General features: G+C 38.8%; 1 protein-coding gene across 37 annotated transcripts in view; it reads left to right on the forward strand.

The window, feature by feature from the left end:
• Nrcam (neuronal cell adhesion molecule) overlaps positions 1–13,513 on the forward strand; it is a 266,233-nt gene that overhangs the window by 195,553 nt on the left and 57,167 nt on the right. For 31 of the 37 annotated variants that reach the window (XR_003844257.1, XM_029541069.1, XM_029541067.1 and 28 more), the window contains 7 exons: positions 1,057–1,162; positions 3,197–3,393; positions 4,437–4,559; positions 8,106–8,276; positions 8,761–8,817; positions 10,551–10,662; positions 13,124–13,308. Coding sequence is in view for 36 of the 37 variants with exons in the window: in XM_029541069.1 (XP_029396929.1) it covers positions 1,057–1,162; positions 3,197–3,393; positions 4,437–4,559; positions 8,106–8,276; positions 8,761–8,817; positions 10,551–10,662; positions 13,124–13,308 (951 nt within the window). In the remaining variant the exon portion in view is untranslated. The remainder of the gene's footprint in view (positions 1–1,056; positions 1,163–3,196; positions 3,394–4,436; positions 4,560–8,105; positions 8,277–8,760; positions 8,818–10,550; positions 10,663–13,123; positions 13,309–13,513) is intronic. The other 6 variants (XM_029541083.1, XM_029541094.1, XM_029541099.1 and 3 more) reach the window with 1 other exon arrangement.

Genomic DNA, 13,513 nt, shown 5'->3' on the forward strand with positions numbered 1-13,513 from the left:
GCTCAAGTCTCCCAACTAATGAAAAACTGACAGCCACTAACCTTCAGACAAAACTGCTGACTAGCTTTGAAAATCCACAAGATAAAGGCAGGAGGGTCCAAGTGCAGGGGAATGCAAGCTGGACTACCTCATTGCCCAGTCCCGAGCATGTCCTAGCATGTTTGCATTGGGGGCCAGGTAAGCCTTAGTCATAGGAAGCTGCCCTAGACATTGTGAGATATATAGACACATGCTTGGCCTCTACCTACTATAGGTAACATGTGTTCTACCCCAGAGAAATAAGGAACGAATTCTGATCACATGAGAGAAAAGGGCCTATGGTAGTCTTGGAGCAATTTAGAGCATTCGCAAGGTCTCTGGATGGGCTTTCCCCAGATGTAACAGCTCTGGGTCAAAACAATTACCTCTGTAATTTCATATTAAAGGGCCAGGCAACACTTTGAAGAGCACATAGAAACAAGGTCTTCTAGAAAGAAGGATTTTAATCTCACTACTAACCCAGATAAGGGTGTTTTCTCTTTATTCCTAATTTGTCTACCTCCTGGCTCTGCTAAGGCATGTGAAGGCTCCAATTTAACAATCTTTTGAACATGAGTTTTGTCAAGAGTATGTTTTCCAAGATATAATATTTTATACCATTTGAATACTAATGAGCTGTATGTTAGTGACTCTATTGTAAGAAAGATTCGAATCTACCTTATAAATTATATTGACACCCATTGCTTGACACAAAAGAAACACGGATTTCTCATTGTTACATCAGGAAAAAAAGTTTGAATATTAGATTTGCATTAGTAATTGTTTTCTCAGACTTTTGGTCTGGGAAAATGGACTTTGTAAGCGTGTGTGATGTTACCAAAGGGAAGTTGTGTCTTGACTTTCCAACTTTAGCTGAGTTTTAGTTGAAGACATAATGAGGATTTGCTGCTGCAACAAATAACTGGGAATACTGGTGACATATTTAATCTAAGGCAAGTGATTTTGGTATAGAAAAGGTGGCTGCTATCACGGCAGTAAGTCATATAATTCTTTACCTTATTCTCTTTTACAATGAAGTGGTACAACCTCCAACCATCACTCATCAGTCACCCAAAGACTACATCATTGACCCTCGGGAGAATATTGTAATCCAGTGTGAGGCCAAAGGGAAACCTCCCCCAAGGTAAGCATGTTTCCTGCTTTCCATAGCACTGAAAGTAGGAGGCAATCTCTTGGAATATAGGAAAGGAGTAGGCAATCTCTCTGAATATAGGAAGGCTTGGAATTTTGATAGAATAGGAGAGGTTATGTGGAACACTTTCTCTTTCAGTCGGATAGCTCTCAATGTGAGTAGTAGCATATGCTTATATTTATCTAACCAATTCCCTGGCTCATTTCAAGCCCTTCAAAGGTCTTAAAAATGTCTTCTTAGGGTCTGCATCTCTCCAAAGCATAAGTTATAGGTTTATTGTTTCATCTCTCAGGTTAATAACAGCTCACTTGCTAAAGTCTGGAGTTTTGCGTTCTCCTATTCATGCTTTACCGTAAAATGCTTATCGTGTGTGAGGAGATAGGGAAAGACACTCTAGTCTTGGCTCTGACTCTGATGCCAATAGCTTTTATTCATGTAAACAGGGTCACCCCCCCCCCTTTTTTAATCTGGGCTTGTCTTTCTCACGTGCTGAAAAGAAAAAGAATAATTGTACTTGAAGGCTTCTACAGACTCTCCTACCTCTACACTGGCCATGGAATAGTCTGACACGCTTCTCCACACTTATCAGGATCCACTATGGGGATCTCAGCATGAGCGCTTCATAATCCAGTCTAAACAAAAAATGATAAAGATGGGAAACGGAGGGCCATCCTTCTCTATTGTCTTTCCAAGGCCCTACTGAGAGTGCTACAACAGCTAGCAGAGAAATATGGAGAATTCTATAGAGTTTGGTTGTTAAAATATAAGACTTTCAATAACAATTATATTAAAACAATTAAATTTTATGATCGTTAAATTATAACTTGACATAATAATTTATAAATAATAAAAGGGTGAATGTTTTATCTGCAAGTGTATATGTATTATATTATATTATATTATATTACATTATATTATATGTTATAAGCTTTATCACTACCTGGTTCTAGATACCAGTGTATGCCACTATTTCTATCAAAGCTTTACTCCAAAAAAGTAACCCCATCATGTTGCTGAAAAACGTTTTTCAATCAGGCCTCAATGTGCCTTTCTGCTTCATTCTTAGTTAATGCCTTCCATACTTGTATGGCAGGACCTCTTATTAGTTAGGGGTGATGAGTGTTTGCTCTGAGAATGAAGCTGTCCTGCGTACTGTTTGATGTGTACCACTGTCCTTGGCCTCTGCCCACATGGTACATAGAGAACTGCCCCACTATCATCTCCTGCCCTAGCTTTTGTAAGCACCACTGTAAGCATAAGTAGTAAGAAAAGTTGGAAAACACAGGAAAGTTTGACACGTATGCCTCTTCATCATCTTACCATCACCGAGGTGACACCAATCAGGAAGTATTTAGTCACAGGAGCACCTTAGCATGTACAGGAGGCATCTTTCATACAACAAAACTGAGAAAAAGGAATCTCGGTTTACAAGTTGGTATATCATCTAAGAATTATATACTTATTTCTAGAATCAAACTTTTGTAGCATTAGCACTTTTAAAAATTAACATTTAAGACACCCCAAAGCTTTAGCTCTCCTCCCTGCCTCCAGTTTGTACTTTGGTAACTTGAAACAGATCTGATGGATTTCATACTGAAGATAACACAATACTTACAGAGTCCTATTTTGTCACATTTTAGCTTGGAGCACTCTTTTTATAGACAGCTTAAGTGTATGAACAATGGGGTTTACAATAAAATGTTAATACAGTTCATAGACTGCGCCTTGGGAACATGGTATTTTTGTTTTGTTTCGTTTTTTAGAAAACATGTCAGGCAATTTGTGTTAAATTTGAGTTGAATTTAAAGAAGTATATGCCTCAAATTATAAAAAAACAAAACAGCATTTTTTTTTTCTGAGTTGTGATTTGGCAGGATCTTTTAAGTGTGAGACCTTTTACTAAATATTGAAATCTAACAATTATTCCTGGAACTCTATAAAGCCTAAGGCTTTTCAAAGGCTTTTCTAGAGAAATATAATTCTGTTTCTCTAGACCATTAACGAGCTTAATCCTTGATTGGACAGCTTTTCCTGGACTCGTAATGGAACACATTTTGACATAGACAAGGACCCTCTGGTCACCATGAAGCCTGGCTCAGGAACCCTTGTCATCAACATCATGAGTGAGGGGAAAGCAGAGACCTATGAAGGAGTCTATCAGTGCACCGCGAGGAACGAGCGAGGAGCTGCTGTCTCCAATAACATCGTTGTCCGCCCGTCCAGTAAGTGAGATTTGTCAAACAAATATGACCCTTTAAAGATGTGTTACCAGCCTCATCATCTGTCACAGAATCCAAATGTGACCACAAAAAAGCAAGAGCATTGCTTCCAGTGTTCCACTTTGGCTTCCTCCCTATTTGGTCTCCATTCTGTTTTCGCCTAAATGACCCAACAAGTTCCTCTGTCCAGTGTTTGCCTATCCAAAGTGTCCAAATGAGAGGCCAAGGCTATAAGGGGTGTTTATCCCCCAAATTGATCGAGGTATTTATTTCTAGTATTGCTTATTATGCCATGAAAATAAATTCCTATGATATGGGTAATTGTGTGATTTCTTTTAACAGTTGTTTCAAATTCTTACTGGAAATTGATAGCTCTTTTTGCAGTGGTCAGTACTAAAAATCCTCACAACAGCCTTAATTGTATTTAAAGAACAACAGCCATTTGTAGTTGTGGTTATTTTAAAAATATTTAAAATTATATATAAAGACATTTAAATTGATCTTGAGTCTTTCCATTCATAGAAATAACTTCTAGTCAATACTTTTCTTTCCTAATGTATATGTATATAAAACTAGTTTATTCTGAGATGCTATTTTACAAACTTTTTTGACATTAATATATCATATACATTCTCTTGCTAATCTTATAAGTAAACTATATAATAATAATATGTTCAAATATATATACAGTTACTTGTTTAAGAAATATGCTGACATTTATGTTTTTCCTGTTCTTTGTGAAGAACATGCCTATATCAAAGCTGATGTCTTATTGATATATTACTGTAAATTATTAGATAATGGATTAGTGGCTTGAGTCCTACTAGCAATTACAATATAGATTTTTTCCTTTTCCTCCTATAATTGTTTTTTTTAAGAATGAAAACTCTTAACACCTTATTTAAAAGTAATTCCCTCATTATTTAATGTATATAAATTCTAAGTTACAATTTCCCAAACGTCTTTGAATGCCTTCCTTTGTATTGTTGTCTTCTTTTTATTTTTGTAAGAAGAAATACGTCAGGTTTTTGGGTTTTGCTTAACAGGGTCGCCCTTGTGGACCAAGGAACGACTTGAACCGATAATACTCCGGAATGGTCAGTCATTAGTGCTACCATGTAGGCCTCCAATTGGATTACCTCCGGCCATAATATTTTGGATGGATAATTGTAAGTCATTTATTCATGTAAATGTAAGAATTTTTTCAACCATCTTGTAGTTATTTGTCCTTTTAACTATTTACCACCTCTTCTGAATCATAAAGTACTTATAAAATGATATGCAGATACTCAGAAAAATAACTGATTGCTGAAATAGGCACAGTGCAACTTCATTCACTAATCATGCCATGCACTGCTATAGATCAACAGCAACAGAAAAGCCTGTCGCTGGGCTTGCCTTCATGTGTGAAGAACAAGTAGGGCATCAGGGAAATGGGAGAGGCCCGGATGTGGCTCAGAGTGTAGCCTAGTGGTAGAGCACTTGTCTAGAATCTATAAAGCCCTAGGTTCAATCCCCAGCACTTGAATAGGAGAGTGGGGCAGAGACCAATTAGGTATGCATTGTTGCAAGCCAGGCCATGGTTAATGGTGACTTGAGCTTGGGAGATGGCAGTAGAGTGGAAAGACTCTGGGTATATTCTAAGGGTAGAGTCCCCACAGCCAGAGACGTGGGAACATGAGGAGAGGTATCAGGGATGAAGACAAAGTTTAGAGATTGAAAAACTGATTTTAAAATAGGAGCATCCTTTAACAAATCTCAAAAGCTAGCAGGAGAGGAGATCACGTTGCTTTGGTTATAACAGATCTTCCTTTTTTAATCTCCAGCAACATTTAATATCTGATCAGCCTTTACTGAGTGTCAGTTCCTTTGCTAAGAATACCACATAGACTGTCAAATTTTTCACAAGCATCTGAGGCATATCTCTTCATCCTCTCAGTCTTTCTAGCAATGAAATCGGGGCAAGGAGAAATGAAACGAGTTTCTGGAGATTTTCAGTTTTGTCTGCTTTTGACCTTGCCCTTGATGGAACCGTTTGTTTTTCTACTATAACCGCGCCCCCCCCCCAAACACACACACACACCAAAGCTATTATGTTAGCATGTGATCTTAGCGATGGCACCCAGAGTGACTTACAAACTAAGGAACCAGGATTCGAGATGTGAGAGGTACAAGACACCCACATGTCACCCTCGGTCAGAGGCGTGAGGCCGAGGCTAAGCCTGGGCTGCAGTCAGCAGGGTATGAGTTCTTAGAGGGCTGAATGAGGTGATTTAGAGATTGGGTACTGGAGGTGGATAACAGAGTCTGGGGCCTGAGACCAAGAGCCTTGAAAGAACTTAGGGGCAACACAGGAATGCAAACAAGAAGGAGCAGTCACTGAGGTAAGGGGAGACCAGATAGAGCGGTAGAATGGTGTACCCTGGCAAGAGCACAGGGTATGACAACAGTGGTGACCATTGAGTGCAGCTAATAGACAATATGAGGCTTGGGAATGACTGCTCGGTCTGATAACAAGAGACCACTGTGTCCTTGAAAGAGACCTACCTGTAGATGGTATGGTGGGAACGCAGGCACAAATTAACCCTTTATCAGAGACCCGACTTCCTCTGCCACCACAGGCTGCAAATCTCACTGGAGAGAAACTTGGACTCTAACACTTAATGTTCCTTGTTGACTCGTGAAAACTCTTAAAGGAAGCATTGCAAGAAGTGAAAAAGAAGTCTATGCACAAATAAATGTGCAAATATATGCTGCCTGTATTTATGTGGCAGCTATTATGGATTTTGTGGGGATACGCCACAAATCCAATATAAAGGAGTGATTTACAGCTTGGCGCATAATGGTTTTCAAATATCACCATCAAAATTAGATTCACCAATCTTTCCTATTCAGAAATGACTTCTCGTCTGCTTAATAAAGAAATATGTCACATGTGAACTCTCTATATAATCTGAATATGTAATTAATGCTTCCTGTGTGATGCAGTTGGCAATATGTATGATTTCATAAATTCTAAAATGGCAGAGAACCAGGCCTTGCACCTGAAATATGAAAACAAAAGCTGGATTCCTGCAGCACTGTTGCTTTATGCATCATGAAAATATTTCTATTTGTATGTCTTTTCTCCAAGTGTTATTCAAAGAAACTCAAGGGACAAACTCACCGCCCCTCCTGACATCCTGTTGTCTTACATTTGAACTACCAGCATCCATTAGTCATGCAATTCAAGAGGAGAAGCAAAAGACAATAAATATATGCCTTTGGTGCATTGAATGTATTAAATAAAAGTATTTTTTCTGAGACAGGGTCTTCCTGTGTAACCCAGGCTGATGTTGACGTTGATATATAGCACAGGCTTGCCTCAACTTGTGGTCATTTTTCCCTCATAGCTTAGATTTCAGGCATGCATCGCCTTGCCTGGCTCTCAATCTACGTTCTTTTCCTCAGTATTGTGAAACTATTCCTATCCAAGAGGATTAAAGTTTTAAGACTATACCTTTATAAGCCTCCACCTTGATTGAAACTTGAGTCACATAATTATCACGGATGTACTTTCAGCCCTGACCAGGGGTTTGCACTACAATTTTGCATTTTGTGAAATATTAGGTTGGGTATCTGCTGCAGGAAGAACACAATCCTTGACCCAGCCTGAGGAAATCTCATCAGTAGATATAGCACCCAGCCTGACAGTTTAGGGAGTACAGCTTTTCCAACTCCCTCTTCCTTGGGAGCTGAGGAAATCGCAGTTCAGTCTCTGGGACTGAATCCGGAGCCTCAGACCGTTTTTTTGATGGTCCTTCGTAACATCATTTAGTGACCAGTGCCTCCGACCCTCTCTATCCCTCAGTTGTGTAGGAAATCCTCTCTCTAGGCATAAGGATAGCTCTTTCCCTGGTCCTGAAAGTGGACAGTTATATTGGAACCTTGAAAGTCTGTGTGCCAATGGCCAATATATAGCCTTTTTGACAGTTTAAGGAGCCCCAGATAAAAGCTAGGCATTTGTCTATACTTTCAATATGGACACACACAAAAAGTGTGTCCTCCCTCATGGCACTTCAGTGTTAGTACAATGAAATGGCCACTATGCGTACGTGAGTAAAGGATGGACTATGTCATAAGATGAGCTGTGTATGAGGTGAGGGAAGCCAGGCCTGATTTCCCTGTAGTAGACATAGCATCATAGCAGGACCACGGCTTGTTCTGGTTAATCTGCTGTGCGTTACTTGCTTTGTTAATTAGATAGGCTCCCTTAAGGCTGGGGCTCTGCTGGGCTTGGCTCCTGCCCAGAGCCTAATTTTTGATACTATTGTAACTCATGTGAATATCCTTACAAACTTGATGATGTGTTTTCTAAGATGTATGCAGTCAGAGACCACTTTAGATACTGGGAAAAATGCAAACCTGTTACAGAGCATTTTTTGCGTGTTTGTGTGTTTCTACTTTCTTAACAAAACATTTTGCTTTATGGCTCTAGGCCCATTTTTACTCCAGGCTCCAAGAAATTAGGATTGGATAGGTCCAGTGGAGTGTCAGTGTGTCTCCCATCTTAACAAACAAACAAAACAAAACAACAAAATACTAAAAGCGCTATATGAATGTATGTACTTTTGTCCAGATGACATTCACAGGGGTATTAGTAGATGGTTGTCCTGTTGATAAGGAGAATGGTAACTGCATGACGGAATGGTCTGAGTATCTCTGTCTTCCCCTAGCCTTCCAGAGACTTCCACAGAGTGAGCGGGTCTCCCAAGGCCTAAATGGGGACCTTTACTTCTCCAATGTCCTCCCAGAGGACACCCGTGAAGACTATATCTGCTATGCCAGATTTAATCACACTCAAACCATCCAACAGAAGCAGCCCATTTCTTTGAAGGTGATTTCAGGTAAGAGCTCAGCCTCCTGGCTCTCTTTCAATGGTGTTTCCTCATGTGAATCAAATTATTAACAATTAAATACAGCCTGACTCCGAGGTAAAATCAGTTCGATGACCAAGACAATCCCTGCAAAGGCTCACTGAAGCATTAGCTTATATGCTAGAAAAAGCCTGCATACCCTAAATATTGTCTTTTACATTTTCCAGATTGCCATTTCTGTTTCCCCCGGCAACCTCCTGACTCTATGGTGTTCCGAGCATTGCTGTATGCGTTATGCCCCACAGTGCCATTTCTTGGCATTTATCCTGTAGATCAAGTTGCAGTTGGGGGTGGTAGAGTGGATTCTGAGTTAGCCAGTATGAGGTCAAGCACTATACTTTCCGGGAAGGAATGGCACTTAGCCTAGCTGTATGCCTTTGTTTCTGCTGCCCAATGGTTTTTGACCCTTGTCGCCTACTTCTGTGCCCTCTTCATGATATTCTGTTTATTTCAGTGGATGAATTGAATGACACTATAGCTGCTAATTTGAGTGACACTGAGTTTTATGGTGGTGAGTTACAGTGGTTGTAACTGATATTCTTCTCCTTCATTGTAGACTTTAGTTCACTAACTTCACCTCCATAGCCGCCTAACCTTGTTTCTTTAGGAAACTTCTAGTTACGTGTTTAACATCACTGTATCAATGTGTGTTTCTTAAGAAACTTAGCTGTAAACCTTCAAGCATGCCCCTGAAACATTTTCCATGATGTACGTACAGTTAAACTTGCTACAAAGTTTCGTGTAAACCATTTCATATGCTTTAGGAAAAAAAAAATCTGTCATATGTGTTTAGAATTGTATTTTTCATACTTTGTGCTGTCTATAAACTTTTTGCATGGCCTACAATAGAAACTGATTGGTCGTATTACCCCTAGAACATCCTTAGAACCTTCAGTAACTAACATAGAGTACATTCTGTAGTAATCATCTAACCTTCCTTAAGTTTTTCAAGTCATTATTCAGCAGAATTAGCACCGTGTTGTGTTGCTTTTAGCTTTGTTAGAAACCTGATCACCGTTTTCTGTGGGAGGAAACGTTTCAAAATAGATCAGTCAGCCTCATTGTATTAAACTGAAACAAATTGGATTTCCTTAAGGCTGTCAAGCATAAAATCTGTCACTAAACAATATGGCTCTTTATTCCCCATAGATGGAGTTTCTGCTACATTAGTTTTTACCTTTGAGATATGAACATTGCAAAATATGACAGATATAATCTCACCTTTATTTATTTAATATAGTTCTTCCAAATATGGGCCTCAAGCCTCTTGTCAAGGTGATTTTTACAGGAGGAAGGTCCCCTAACAACCTCCAAAATCCTTAAGAAAGCAAAGTTTTCTCCAGCAATACTATTTTGGGGTCTTAGATATTTCTTTGGAGAAATGAGTTTACATAGTGCCTTTTCTTTTGGTTTTAGAAGCATCAAGTGCGTCATTTGTGTTTGAAACAGTGAAAAGGCTTATGACATTGCCACTTGAAAATTTCCCCAGGCCTCTAGCAGATAAGGTCACATGTTTTAAAAGTCCACAAAGCAGAAGGTGTCTTGTATAACTCTTTCTAAGCTCTCTGGTCTAGACCTTCTTTATTTTGTCACCGATGAAATGACTTCCATGTGTCGGCTCTGCTACCGTCCCTTTCCTTTTTTTCCCAAAGCTAGGGACAAAGACAAACACTGCCATGAAGCTACTCCTTCAGCTCCTCTACTGTAAATCTGTATTCAGAGCACATAATTTTCCAGAACTCTTTAGATATTCTCTAGTTTTTGTTTTATTTTTCATAAACCTTGCAGTGTAGGAATTTTGAGATCTAAGTTAGAAGCAAGGGCTATAATGCTATATCCAGAATAAATCAAAATACTTTGTCCATAATGATTTGCTGCTAAAAAAAAACAAAAACCTAGCATCTTTCAAAAAGACACACTTTTTGCTTTGACCTGTCTTCAGGAATGTGTTGACATTTTGGAGATTTATCGGCCCACAGGAAATTGATAAAACACTAATCTAATTAAAGACATGTACCAAAATGAGTCCCTGACACTGCTTTGCCCACCCAATCAAAGTTGTTTCTTTTCCTGGCACACTGAACTAGTGTAAGGAGAGAGTCTGTATGCATAACTTAACAAATTTCAGAATAAGCATTCAATGGATTTGTAATGAGAGTAGAATTTTAGGTAGCTTTTGACAGAGCTGTGTTCTTAGAAACACATATTCATAATTTTAATGTATATTGGTTTCCTTGTTTGCAGCTAAATCTAGTAAAGAGAGGCCCCCAACGTTTCTAACTCCAGAGGGCAATGAAAGCCACAAAGAGGAATTAAGAGGAAACGTGCTTTCGCTGGAGTGCATTGCGGAAGGCCTGTGAGTTAATACATTCTGTCCTGATGCGTGCTTCTTATCAACATATAAAGTTGATAGGCGTTACTATCCGAGGAACAGCCATGGCTTTACGCTTCCAATTTGACCAAAATTTAAAAACAAAAAACAAAAACAAACAAACAAACAAACAAAAAACCCAAACATTTCCTGAGTAAAATTTCAATTGCATTTTATCGCTAAAGAATTTTGATGTAACAGTGTTTGTATGGCAGTATGTTATCTGTCTCTGTGATCATCTTACAATCACTGATCACTCTGCTAAAGGGGTAGAATTTTGATGCTTTCTCATGAACAACCTCAGAATTTGGTGGCTTAAAAAAGAAAAAGAACAAACCAATTATTTACCCTTGATCATTTGTTGAGCGACCCTGGGAGGAGGCCTTTGAAAGTGGGATGACTGCGAGTTCATTACTCTAAAGGTCTGCCACCTGGAGCACCTGACATGTTGGCACTCTTACCCTCTCTTTCTGTCTGCCGCAGCTCATCTCAGGGCCTCAAAACTGAGGCCGTGTCCCTTCTGTTCCTTCCTGTGGGCAGAGCGTAAAGCCAAGGTGCTCATCTGTGCATACTTCAGAGACCATGTGTCTTTGGCAGGCATTCCACTAAGGCCTTGGGTCCACATGTCAGGCAAGTTTCTAGATTGCCTGGCATACAGCAAGTGTCTTTAAATGACCACAGTTACTGCAGCCCTGACTGGGATCCCAGGAACACGATTCCTTCACATTTTTTGATTTGTGATGTCTGTGAACTGGACATCCAACGATCATATAATCTTTCCTTAAGCCAGGAATACTTCTGAATGCACATGGCGCCCTCTGCTGGCAAAATCATGAAACTACATATTTGACATGACAGTCCTTCAGCTTAAACACTTAACAAAACTCTTAAAAATGACCAACAAACAAACATACAATCTTTCCTAACAGAATTTAATTTCTAATTTTTATCATTTTTATAGTCAAACACCAACATGACATTTAACAAATTTCATATTTTAGCACATTTCATGTTTTCAGATTAGGAACAATGAATTTTTATTTTTATTTAGTTTTTTATTTTTTTATAAACAGTGATTGTAATTTGGAAATAGAAAAGAAAGGACTTTTAAAACGTTGATGTCTCATGGAACTATACTTTTCTTTACAAACCAGGGACCGTTAGGCTCAGCATTAAACCATTCATCAGACTTTAAGATTGTTCGGTAAAGTAGGAGCCTTGTATAACAACTGATGGTTTTGCTCAGTGTAAAGAGTAACATCATATGTCTATCCCCATCCTTGTCTCCCCGCATGTGAAACATGGGTCAAACTGTGAGGGAACATCATATGTTGTCAGATTCCACATGCGACTAACACTTTGAGGCTGCTCTCTCATCTTCCACAGCTTTGCATGTTTACAGAGTGTGCTAATTTTAGAAACCACTTCATCAAATTTATATGCTGTCATTTTGTTCATCCAAACAAAGCTACACGTTACAAACTGTTGTCATTAAATCCCTCTTACATCCCTGATAACAAATAATGTGATGTTCTGAGGGTCTGGATCCCACCCCTTCTTCCTTGCTGTCTTCCTGCCACACGTGGCTGAGCACGCAGGAATGTGTTGAACAATTTAAAAAATTTTATCTCACGTAAATTCTGAAGGTGTTATACAAGCCAACCATCCCTCATTAAGACAACTGAAGATGCGAAAGTGCAAGGAAGTCAGGGAACCAAAGCCAGAGGAGAATTTAAGGGAACACCCGAGCCATTGAGAAAGATTTAACTCCAGGCAATATTCTGGCTTTTCATTCTTAAGTCATTTGTTTGGATTTTCCCGATTTAAAAGAGTAAAATTGAGTGAGAACTAGAATAACATTAATCTGATCTATTATCAGCTAGCATAATGGTATTTTAAAAATTCACTAATAGTAAAGTGAAGAAAATAATTCTAATCATTAGTCATTTAATTCACATCATTGGAATGTCATAAAATAGTAGGTTTCATCAGGTTTATTTGTAAATATAAATAAAATCCAGAGGTACTGATGTGCATGTGAGTTGATTCACTATATATTTTTAATGCTAGCTGATTAAATTAATCAATATGATTAGCTTAATAGTAATTTGCTTGATTGGCATAGTACAAGGCTGTAGAGCATCCTCACTGATCAGAACTTTGAAGAAAAGATTAGGTCCCATGAGTAAAGCAATCCATGCTTAGGGTGCAGCATCACTGTGATCAAAAATTAGGACAGTTCTAATTATTTGAAAATGGAATCATCGCAAGTACAGGGCCTGAGCATTACTTATAAAAAATGTGATGTTAATTAAATGGTCTGTATATTTGCCATACATGAAGAATTGATTATAAGATTGTAAATGTCCATGAAAATTCACTCTGCAAAGCCGTTACAGGTGAACTCCTCTTCCTTTGTGAGATCATTACTTATTCATTCCTTCAGACCTACTCCAATTATTTACTGGATCAAAGAAGACGGAACGCTTCCTGCCAACCGGACGTTTTATCGGAACTTTAAGAAAACCTTGCAGATCACTCATGTTTCCGAAGCAGACTCTGGAAATTATCAGTGCATAGCAAAAAATGCATTAGGAGCCGTCCATCACACCATTTCTGTCACCGTTAAAGGTATACCTTGATCTCAAACGCATTCCCTTCTAATGTGGAGGCTCTGAAACTTCGGTTTAATGTGCTTTTGGTCGTGTTCTTCAGTAACGAAAAGTTTAAATTTATATCCAGGCCAGATTAAAGAGCCATTCATTCAAGTCTTCCTCGCAGAACTGCAGTTAGTAAGCACAGAAGGGATGGCAGAAGCAGAAAAGCTTTGTGATAA

Source organism: Mus pahari, chromosome 7, assembly GCF_900095145.1.
Source record: "Mus pahari chromosome 7, PAHARI_EIJ_v1.1, whole genome shotgun sequence".
In the NCBI taxonomy this organism is placed as follows: domain Eukaryota; kingdom Metazoa; phylum Chordata; class Mammalia; order Rodentia; family Muridae; genus Mus; species Mus pahari.